Genomic DNA, 12187 nt, shown 5'->3' on the forward strand with positions numbered 1-12187 from the left:
ATATACGTTCTCTTATATGAGACTGTATAGTAGGCAGTACACAAAAATATCAGACCTTATCTCAATCACAGTCTTTTGGAAAGAAATATAGAGTAGTACAGATCAGTAAATGAATTCTAGATCATGTCTGGAGTTATCATAGCCCTGATTCTGTTTAACTAAAGTAAAAAATTGGCCTATTTCCCTTGAATACTCTCTCTCAAGATTCCCTAGAATGTAATAGGCCCATAAATACCTGAGATAAATTCATCATCTCAGTTGAGATAATAGATTTAAAATAGTCTTTGATACTGTGTTCATATTTAAGAATGAGATCTTCACTCTGTAAAAGCATTTCATTTAACAAATATAGAAGGAACAAAAAACATAGAAAATCACCATTAGACTATCACAGTAATTAGTGCTATAGGCAATAAACATGGATGAATGATATAATTAGTGGGTGAGAATTTAAGGACAAATATGCCATCAAAGTATGTCTCTAAAACATTATTATTTTAAAAGCAAAAACAGTAATTTACGATGGAGTAAACTGGCAGATGTATCACTTTTGCCAAGTTCAAGGTTAACATCACCTGTAGTAAATAATAGTATCATTTGCACTCAGGTATTGGAAAAGTCTGCAGTATATATGATGCTTTTGAGAAAGGTATATCACCTTTGTGGTGATACGGCATTAAAATGCCTAATTTACATATGATTATAAGAAAAAATCAGACAAATCAATTGTGGGACATTATATAGTGTATTTGACATGCCACCACTGTCATGAAAGATAAAGACTTGGGTAGCAGTATCAGATTGGAAAAGACAAATGTAACAAAGCTAAATATAAGTGGTTGGGGAAAGGCAGAATTTCAAACAAATTAAACAGGGAAGTTTTCACTGAGGTGATTGAATATCTGAAGTAAGTAGAGTAGGAAACCATGTAGAAACCTAGAAGAATAGTATTCCCAGAGGATACAGCAAGTACAAACATCTAGAGACAGGACTGTTGGCTGATATGTTTGAGGAATAAGCAAGTAGGCCAGTGTGGCACCAGCACAGTAAGGGGAGAATGGTAGCAAAGGGGATTAGAGGAAACAAGGGTAAGATCAGTAAGGCCTTGCAGGCTTAGTAATGGTGTAGGAAGCCACTGGAAATAATGTTTTTGCCTTTTCCCCTTTTATTTGTGATGTTCCTCTATTCTGAACATCAAAAGAATAAGGTACGAAAAGAGTCTCAGTGTAATATCCAGCATAAAGCACTTGGCACAGTAGATATTCAGTGAATGGTTTTTTAATTAATTTATGTGGTCAGTGTTTAGAAATGTAAAAGCCCAAGTTCAGCTGCTGACAGAATACTTTTCATTTTTACCTGCTGCATACATAATTTATGATTTTGATACATCTGTATGATTTTAAAATATAATTATACAATAATGTGTCACTTTTAATATCTATGCTATTATTGAATATTGTCTTGAAATAAATATGTATTTTTGTTAGTTTTAGTATTTACAGTAGAACCCATTTTTCCATGAAGCAGTAATTTTTATATTTAGGATTCATAAAAGTGAGTAGGGGTTGCGGGTGTAACTCATGATAGAGTGCTTGCCTAGTACGTGCAAGGCCCTGAGTTCCATCTCTAGCACTGCAAAATATAATAATAATGTGAGCAAATTTCATTTTAAAATCCTGCAGTTGAATTGCTAAAGAATCTTTCTTTAAATTTTTCTCTATCATTTATTTCAAGTGACCCTCTAATGGAAGGTTCCGTACTTGTTTTTATCAACATTGAACACTTAAATCAGTTTCCTCTCAAAGAGTATGCTTAATATCAGAAGCTATTTCTAGTTTTTAGTAGTTCACTGATTCATTTTTAGGAAGCACATCCCATGCAGTCTAACTTTCATTCTGATGGTGTTAAAATGTATGATAGCCTTAGATTTAATGTTGATTACTCAGGAAAGCAAGAGACTGACTATACAAGGAGTGGATAGGCAGATTATTTGAACATATTGTCATACATATTTTCATGATGGCCAGGTAAGCCCTATCTTTGTATAAGTTTATAGTGAGCTCTGTCTTTTCTTTTTCTTTTTAAATCAGCCTGAAAGATGACTCTGGGGTTGGGTAATAACGAAAAGGTGAACAGGGAGTCATAATGTTGAAACTGGACATTCAGATCTTTATAGCATGATTTCCTTATTTTTCAAAGAGCAGAAGAATCCCATCGTTTATCATGTTCTGGTTGGACTCCTTTCTTATCGTTTGCTGGAGTTTGAACTTCAGAGCTATGGTGTCAACCCTGCTGTAATATCTCAGGGGAGCTCCTAGTGTGGGGCTGGTGCCATGGCTCACCCTCCAACCTTTCCTTCTTCACTTCAGCCTCCAGCTCTGAGCTTTCCAATCCCCAGAATAGCAAATGTTGAAAGAAGTTGCACAGGTAAGTAGTATATGGTGGGAAAAGCTGGGGGAAGCATTGATAATGTCATTAGTTATTTTGAGGGTGGATGTTGGGCCATTTTACCAGTGAGTCATTTTGTTAGTTTAAAAATGTTTCTTATAAATTGTTTCCTCATAAAACTGTCCTATAAATAATGTTCTAAGATAATAGTTTTAATTTTTATTTGTTAGATATTTTATCAAGTAGGAAAAGCTTGAAACTAAATAAACTGTTAATATTATAATGCAAAGAAACTGTTACATTTTCTTTGAAAGCTTCATATTCTCCATGCAGTATTGCAGGATAGGAAAACCCATGTTCAGCAAAAGAAGCTAAGAAAAAAAAAGTTAGGGAAGGCATCAGCTCATAGACTACAATTTTGCCATATGACACAGTCTCAGCAGGTAGCAAGTTTTAGGGTTTCCACTAGCTTTAAAAGTGCCATTTGCTTTCCTGAGGTTTTAGACAGGTAGCTATGTTTTTAATCTTTACAGGAAAGAAATTTCAAACATCATTTTCTTTGAAGTCCTGACCAGAGGACTGGGACATTTCTACCATTTTCTAGGTTTGAACTTAAAAAAGTATAGATGCAGTGAAGGCACAATGTATGTCTCATAGTTCAGCAAATACACGTTGAGTTAAGGCATACATTAACCAAATTGTGTTTTGGGGGGGGTAACGGGGGAGGAGAGGAAGAGGTTGAGAGAGGCCAATAGTTTTGGCATTTTCTGTTTATCTCCTTTGCATGGATAATTATCCAGCATTATAGACTTCTTTTTTAAAGGCATGATTTTAGCCACGTTCTTCACTCCACTTACTGTTACTGTCTTCTGAGGCTCTTGTTTGTCTGGAAGCTTTTCTGAAAATTGTTTCTTTAACTCTCCTGGGTCTATTGGATGTGATTCATATTTGTATGACTTGTAGATTCTTTAGCACATAATAAGACATTTAAAATTAAACTCAGAATAAAATGAAAGATATAGGATACCAAAATATCATTAATATATTAAAGTGTTTAGTTTCAAAGAAGACAGGTTAAGGTACTTTAAAATGAAGAAAACATTATTTGGGAGGTCACTGGACATCAGAGGACTTTAAATTTGTAACACTGATTTTTTTAAACTGAGGTTATTGAAGACTTTCAATTCCAGAAACCAAAAGCAACATTTCATTTTCAAGCACTCTGTGTCTTCAGTTGAAATTACTTAGTTCTAAAACTTATTGATGGCCTACTATGAAGGCATGGAGATGGTGATATAAATAGGATTCTTTTCTCAGAGCGCTCTCAAAATTGTGCCAGAAAACATTGTGCTGTATTCTGATTTGTTTCTGTGACTTTGAGCTTAATTGAGTTTCAGTATCTACAGAATCACAGGCATGCACATGTGTAACTGTCTTCTTTGGGAAGGACAAGGAGATTATATTTTTTTCTATGTCTTAAAATATGAAAGTCTACAGAAAAAGCAGGGCAAAAAGGGGAAACCCTGTGTGGTCTTTCAAATTCTACAGTTTTTTAATTTCTTGAGAGCCTTGTGGAGAGGCATATCCTTCAGGAAAGTAGATCAGAGATATCTTTTTTCTCAATATATATTTAAGTCTCTTCTTCTGTCACTTTTAATTAGAATAGTCCTCCCCTTTTAAAGAATTGGTTTAAGATATTCACTCTCACTGGAATAATTCCTTTATGCTTAGAGGATTTGTTTTGTGTCCTAAACTTAGAGGTTTTTCTACTGTTAACTTTTCTTGCCACTTGCCATTTTATAATTTTGTATTCTGATAATTTAAGGCGAAAGTACTTTAAGTTAGACTTTATTATGTTAGTTCTCCACTCTAACTTGCTGTTGTTCAAAAGTTGATTCTGTAATTGGTATATGATTATGTCATTTTTTCTATAGATTAGCTCTTTTTGAATGACTGAAACTTGGGTTTAACTATGTTGCACTTAACTTTTAATGTCAATTTTATTTTTTTTTTTTTTGTCTGTTGGGAATGGGGATCAAGCTCAAGGCTTTGTACGTGGTAGACAGTCACACTCCCACTGAACTACATCCTTAGCCTTGGTATACTTTTAAACCTTTATGTTGGTGATTCAAATTTGAATGTATATAAGAAAGTCTTATTAATATAGGAGATGCTCAGATTTTGGAAAAAAAATCACAAAATTAGCTTATTCAAATTGAAGCGTTCACAACATACTCTCCCTACATCAATACCAGATTGCAGGGGACATTTATAGACATTTTGGTAACACTTATTTTAAGAGAATTTATAGATTTGGAGGGTGCATAGTAAGAGGTATAGTGTTAGGTGTGGTTTTTTTTTTTTTCTTTTTTATTTGGAAATACCATCTGAAAAAAGCAATTTAAGTCACCAGATTTCAGGTTTTGGATTAGTAAAAGTGATGTCTCTTCTCTTTGTCTGTCTTTGTCTCAGACACAGGCAACACATTTTTTGATAGGCCCTCTAGAAATACACGGAATGTTTCTGTAACCTGTGGGAAGGACTTACTTGCCATTATACTTAACCCTTCTTCAAAGTGATGATTAATTACGTTTTCTGTGCACTCATTTATTAAGGGCAGTTTTTACTGCTTTCTTACTGGACATTTGTCAAGACTCTGACATGAGTTGCTTTATCTTTATGTTACTTATTTGATTTAATAAATCAGAAATTCTAGCTTGTGTGTGTGTGTGTGTGTGTGTGTGTGTGTTTGTGTGTGTGTTTTGTGACAACCAGCACAAATCCATGGACAGTCTTTTGCTGATGTTTCAGAGGATTGTTTATGAAAATTCATGTCACTCATGTGACCGTAACTTTAGTTGTCTGATAGCCTAAGTTGCATTTAATTAATAATGTTCCTCATAAGAAATGATTAAATGACATTTATTCTTTTTTTAAATGAAATATACCCCAGAAAGCAGATATTGTCTACTACTGAGGTTATCTGAGGGAACTGATTCAAAGGAGTAGGCTTTAAGGATTAAGTTGTTAATATTCCAAGGAAGCTATTGTAAAGAGAAAAAGAGTCAGTCTTCAGAGTTTCTGGTATGTTTTCTTCTAAAGTGACTTACGGCAGTATTTTCATGAAAACGATATAAGTTGCATTAAGAAATTCTAGATTTTAACATTTATATAGATCTTTTCTCTTCATAGATCCATTCTAAGCAGATTCATGAACTATTTGTTATATATTTTTCACATTAGAAATAACATTCCCCACAGTATTTTTGAACCAGATGTGCTTTGAGGAATATATTTCCTTTATGAAAAGAGATAGCCAATGATCTCTTTTTGTTTTGTTTTGCTTTTTTATTATTGTTGTGGGCCATAAATGCTTTTCTCTTTATAGTTTAGCATTGCCTTGGACAATTTAACTAATTTATGTTCCTTAATTTTCCCAGCTACAGAATAGGGCTAGTAATTATTTGTACCTCATAGCATTATCATATATAATCATTATGATTACATAAATAAATTTTAAAGCATTTAATCTAGTGTAAAAGTTTCAAAGAATGAGGGAAAAGGCATTTTTAAGTAGAAGTATTAGCATATGCAGAAGATTCTGAAGTAGAAAAGAACTTGTGTTTGAGTAACTAAAGATGTGATAAGAGGTTATTGGTGTGAGGAGTCCTGGGAAGAGGTCAGAGAGATTAACCAAGGGCCTTGAAAGACTACTTGATTTTTGGAAGCTGTTGAGGAATTTTATTAGCAGATCCATGAAAATAAGTAATTTTTACTGTAAAAATCACTTTGATGTGGGAGAATACATTTAAGGGTAATGAAGAATAAAATGAAGAGGTTGGAGTGGCTTGTGTTAGTGAAATGTGGTAGAGAAAATTGTAATAGATACTTAGAGTTTGATCATTTTGGCTTAAGTGTTGAAGATCACAGTGATAATAGTTTATCACCTAGAATTTTGCGCTTGATTTCTCTGGTCCTCTCAGTCTGGCTCTGAGGTCCTGCCTGTTTTTCCCATCTAGCACTTTCCTTTCAGACGCTGGTTATATTGGCCATATTAAAACTTTTATTGTTTCCTATGTTTCTAGGCTTTCATTCACTTCTGAGCCCTTGCATATGCATATGCTTGCTCCTCCCTCCTCCCACTTCACATACTACTTTTATTTTGGGGGCTGGGACTGAGGTTTGAGCTCAGGATTACAGGCTTGCAAAGTAAGCACTCTACCTATTGAGCCACACCTCTAGTCTATTTTGTTCTATTTTAGAGATGTCTTGTGTGAGCCACTAGTGCTCAGCTTACTTTTTTTTTTTTTAAAAAAGCAAGGTATTGTCCAAATACTACTTTTTTTATAATATAGCCTTCTACTCTGTTTTCTTTAGACAGAGTAAGATGTTCACTTACTTGGGTTCTCAAAGGACCAATATAAATTTTCTTTTTTTTTTTTATTCTTTTTTTTTTAATTTTTATTTTATTCACATGTGCATACAATGTTTGGGTCATTTCTCCCCCCTTCCTCCCCGCCTCTTCCCTTACCCCCCCTTACCCCTCGCTACCCAGCAGAAACTATTCTGCCCATATCTCTAATTTTGTTGAAGAGAGAATATAAGCAAAATTTTCATATTTTTATCATTCATTTGTAGTTTGTCTTCTGCCTAGACTGTGAGCTTGCTCAAGTCAGGAGCTATTATTATTCAGCATTGTCTTCATTGGGACATTTTTTTTCCCGCATAATTCGTTCAGTAAACCCTCATCAATATGTGTTGAAATGTGAAAGAAGACCAGTCAGGAGGCTTAAAAAAATATAGCCCAGAGCTTAAACTAAGATGAAGATAGGTAAAAGGATAAAACTAGACAAATATAAAAGCCTCTGAAAAAAAGGATAGGGCTTGATAGAATGAACAAAATAGAAGGAAAAAATTCAGAAAATCAGTTTTAAATATTACCAATTTAATAATAACATTGTTATTAATCACATTGTACTTTCCAAGTAGAATTATTTTTTTATCAGCACTTTAAAATATTCTGTTAGAATCTTTAGTTAAGACTAGAGAAAGATTTGGTGATCATACTATATTTGCTAACATGAAAGGACCACTGTGCCATGGAAAGTGTCTCCAGGGAATAGGATTCTGTGTCTAGACCAGCATTTGCTAGCATTCTAGGTTTCAGAGGAATTTCCTCTCCAGAAGTCTCGCTGAAGGATATTTAGTTATATTAAACACTGTCCTTTTTTGAATATAGTCTATTTTTTCCTGCCTTTTCCTATTTATGCTTATATATACATACATGTATTTTCAAGCTTTGTTTATAAAGCATACTAGTTTTATTTCTCTGTCCATTTAAAAAAAGCTCTGGGTCTTATCTGTTACTTCTCTTTCTGCATCAAGGGCCACCTGACCAGTCTTCTCTGAAGTTGTTGGTTTGATTAGCTCAACTTCAGGGTTTATGAAAATTCTTTTCTGTACTTACTCTAACTTATGCATTTGGCTTTGAAGCAGTATATTTAAATGTTATAAATATCATACCTTAGGAATTCATAGCCAGTCCAAAAAAAAAATGGAGTATAGCAAAAAAAAATTTAGCCACTTTAGTGTTTCCATTCTACCCCCCAGCATAATTCTTGTTTACTACTTTCTGAAAAGTACTAGGAGGAGTCAGCCTGATAAGGAGAATTTAGTATGCACTAACTTTATATGCTTTTTAGAATATGCTGCTTAGGTCTTGTAGAATCAAGGGAAAGATTTAAAAAAAGTCATGATTAAATGTTTTAGATCTGTGTTTTAAAGAAATATAAGAAACATTGTTTTGTGTCATACATTTATCATTCTTTCTTGGTAGACAGTTAACAAAGTAGATATAAGCCCTTGATTTGCTGTACACTTGAAAATAGTTGTTACATTGTACCAAAGAGTCTCACAAATTTTATATCTAGGGTAAGAGGAAGTATAATTTGATTTTAACTAGTTCTAAATTTTTTCATTTTCCAATATAGCTGTAATATACATGATATAATCAGTAATTTCAATACAGTATTGATATAGTCTCTTTGAAATGGATAGAAATTGGCTTCTGGGTTCCCTAATTATTCTCTTCTAGGAGGAAAATGTACCCCTTGTACGTTACACCACCCATCATCCATCCATGCATTCATCCATATCTGCTCTTCTTCAAAGTCTGTCCTTTATCACCCACTTTACATCTGCTACTACCTCTGTAGTCCAAGCCATCATCATCTATTGCTACCCTCCTAACCCATTTTCCTGCTTCTATTCTTACTTCCTTGGCTCATTCTTCCTGGAATAACTATAGTTGTTTTTTAAAAAGCCAAGTATGTCACTCTTAAACTTCCCCCAAATACCTTTTTTAATTTCCCGCCTCACACACAATAAAATCCAGATTGCAAGTACTCAGTGATCTGTCTCTTAGCCAGTACGTCTGACTTAAAAACTTGCATTCACCACTAAATTCGTGCTGTTTGAATCATACCACAAATGCATTTGCTCTCTCTCTCTCTGAACTGAATGTTCTTCCTGCAAGTATTTGCCTCGGTAGTTTGTTTATCTCTCTGCTGTTTTCTTTCCAATTTTACCATCCATACCTATTCTAAAATCTCTTCCTACCTTGTTCCATCATTATATGTTGAATGAAGCCAAGCCCTTAAAAATTAAATAAATCTACCTTTATGAAAAACTACTGTTAATACTTTCCAATGTTGCCATGGATCAAAATTCTTTGTCTCATCCCAGTAACCATCCCTGTCTAGGGCTCACATTTAGGTAGCAGAGCATTCTACTCTTGAATCTCTTTATTGAAATTGTAGCAAAGGTTAGTATTCTCACTGATAGGTAATTTGTATGTTGAAGCACACAAAGCAAAAATGAATTTTTGTGTACATTCTTTCTCTCCTCTTTCCTACCCCCACACATAGTCAAGAAAATCTGGTATTGGAAGAAGATGGACATTTCTGTGTTTTCCTTTGAAGCATTTCATCTTGCACAGTATTAATCCATGAAATGTTTTATTCTATACAATTAACTTCAATTTTCAAATTCTTGGAGTCTCTCCTTGGTTTTGATAATGTTATTCAAACATTGTCAAAAAGAGTCGACTTTGTATATATTTGAGTTAATATATGTGTGTAAAATTTGATCAGAAATGTCCTGGTATTCAGCTGAAATTTATTGAATTATGTATGTTATATGCCATTTTTCCGTGTTTATTCTTTCCTAGAATTAGAGCTTAGTATTGAAAGTCCTGTAAGGAACATTAAATGCATTCTTAATGTTTGCAAAACAGATTTGCAGTCTCGTATATATTGAGTCTAATTTGCAAACTATAAAGTGCTTTTTTTGGCTACTGTTTCTTTTTTTAAAATTAAACTCACTAAAGAACATCCCCCACTCCCTCTTAAAGAATACTTAGAAGGTGGTTGGATAGGCATGTGGAATCCTGCTGTGAAATTCTGTTCAGAATTATAGAATAGCTTTTATGAGGCTCACCAGGGAGTCCACTGCCAAAAGAAGATTAAGTATCTATGTTCTAATGAATTAATAGACTCTTAAAAAATACCTATTATTTCATACCTAAAGGGGTTAATAGCTGTAAAACATAGAGCAAATTAATGGTTATGTTCATATCTGCCTGAATACCTTTTTCTCAGACCTTGTTAGGAAGGATAGCTAAATAATTGTGTTCCCTACAAATTTAACATGTAACTCAGATACAAAGTAATTGCTTAAATAGTATGGGTACTTGCAGCAGTTTCATATGAAATTTGGCCTTTATAGTCTGCAGTGTTTCATTTCACCTTGTCTAATGGTAAATAATAGTGACTATAGTACTTCATCTTAAAATAAGATATCAAGGAAATTACATCTTATTTATAATTGAATAAAATACCCTAATCATAAGTGTAAAAGATAACAAATTTGAGGTGTTTCCCTTCAAAATTGTACTTGTAAAAATGTGTAACTAACTTATTCAAATATTTACAAATCTTTGCTATTATTTGGCATTCGAATTTACTCTTCAAAGTACTTGAAGAGGAAAGACATGTTGAATGTAAGTTACCTCAGATAGCTAACAATTCTGGAAACTATAGAGAGAAAAATAGAAGTCAGCAAAATTAGCACAGATTTTATAAATTATTGTGTAGATTCCAAATTGCTAGTGGTGTTGTAAAGACTTAAAAGAGTAAGTAGTAAACAGAAGAGGTTTGAAACAATGTGATGAGTAAAAAATTGTCCTGTTATATGAGTAGATAAAAAGTGTCCTGTGGCCTCAGATAAAATTCTGTATGCCATCTATTGTATACTGATTCAAAAAATACTCTACCTCAATAAACTTACATTGCAAGTAAAAATGATATGCTCTGGAAAACATAATTTTTTAAAAGTAGGTATAGTGCTGACAGACTGATACTTCAGATGCATGTGAGGACTTTGGATAATTTAACTTAAAAAAATCTTTATGGGAAAATTATATTTATAGCTGTCATTTTTCAAAAGTAAGTGATTTTAGTTCTTTAAAAATAAGTAGAACTGTTGTGTAAAACAGATTTTAAGATCCATCTCTTAATTTTAGAACCTAGAAATATTTTTAAAATCAGATTTATAACTTTATTATGAGCCCCATTAGGTCTTAGTTTATCTACTTTTATGTCTTAGGAATGGTCTTTTCATGTTTCCGCATAGGAGTCAGGTAAAGCTGGACATTTTCCAAAATACTGTTCTTGATAAAAGTAATATTTTTGTTTAGGTGACAAACAGCATGTTTGGTGCTTCAAGAAAGAAGTTTGTAGAGGGGGTCGACAGTGACTACCATGACGAAAACATGTACTACAGCCAGTCTTCTATGTTCCCACACCGGTCAGAAAAAGATGTAAGTTAATTGGTTACATTGTGTTTACTTAGCTGTATCTGTTACTGGGTTCCTGAAAAACAGCATGTGAACTGCCTGGTACTGGCTGTGGTTGGGTGGTTGTATGTTAGGTATAGTGATTGGCCTTGAGGATGCTAATACAAAGAACTTAACATTCTAATGAGAAACATCAGTGTCCTGTGATTCTTAAGTTATAAGTTGAAATAAGATAATATTGTGATAGGAAGTACGATATTTTCACATGGAACAAACTATAATTTTCAGGTCATCTGTGTTTCTTGTTTATTTAATGTGAGAAGTAACTTTTTCATATTAAAGCAAGGGCACATACAGAGAATTCTTTCACAGATTTAAAGATGATGACAAATTTCAATAAAACTTTATCCTTGCTATATAATCTTCTGGCTTTAATTCCAGACATCAGGTAGGGCGTGTATCTTTCCTCTTCAGTTATAGGGATACTACAGTACAAAATGTTTGAACTATAGTCAAAATATGGTAGATGATATATTATAAAGGTGTGAATTGTGCTTTGGAAGTCTAGTAATTCAATAATCCCTTCTGGAATAAGATTTAGAATATAGCCCAAAAAATAAATTCATTTGTTCAAATTCTTTCGAGCTAGTTCAAATTGTATTTTATGCTCTTTAGTCAAACTAGTTGCACTCTTGCACCTGCCCACGTTTTTTTCTTTCAGACCTTTTCAAATTTACTACTCCTGATTTCCCTATCTATATAGCAATCTCCTCTATTAACCTAATGAGATTCTGACTTATTTAAAGCATTTATAATGTTCTAAGGTGGGTAATGTCTTCACTTTTCATTAAAGTTAGTTATTAGTAAATGACTTCTTATGTCTTTTTAGACAAAGTAAATCACAAATTGAGGTTTAAGTTAGGATTTTAGTTTTGGTCCCCTCCC

At 33.3% G+C, this 12187-nt stretch overlaps 1 protein-coding gene across 7 annotated transcripts in view; it reads left to right on the plus strand.

Annotated features, from left to right (window-relative positions):
* Positions 1-12187, plus strand: part of Cnot2 (CCR4-NOT transcription complex subunit 2) — an 87121-nt gene that overhangs the window by 31770 nt on the left and 43164 nt on the right. For 5 of the 7 annotated variants that reach the window (XM_074083894.1, XM_074083897.1, XM_074083892.1 and 2 more), the window contains one exon: positions 11144-11266. In XM_074083894.1, coding sequence (XP_073939995.1) covers positions 11144-11266 — 123 coding nt within the window. Of the gene's footprint in view, positions 1-2369; positions 2428-11143; positions 11267-12187 lie in introns of those variants that run through there. The other 2 variants (XM_074083896.1, XM_074083895.1) reach the window with 1 other exon arrangement.

This window comes from Castor canadensis, chromosome 8, assembly GCF_047511655.1.
Source record: "Castor canadensis chromosome 8, mCasCan1.hap1v2, whole genome shotgun sequence".
NCBI lineage: Eukaryota > Metazoa > Chordata > Mammalia > Rodentia > Castoridae > Castor > Castor canadensis.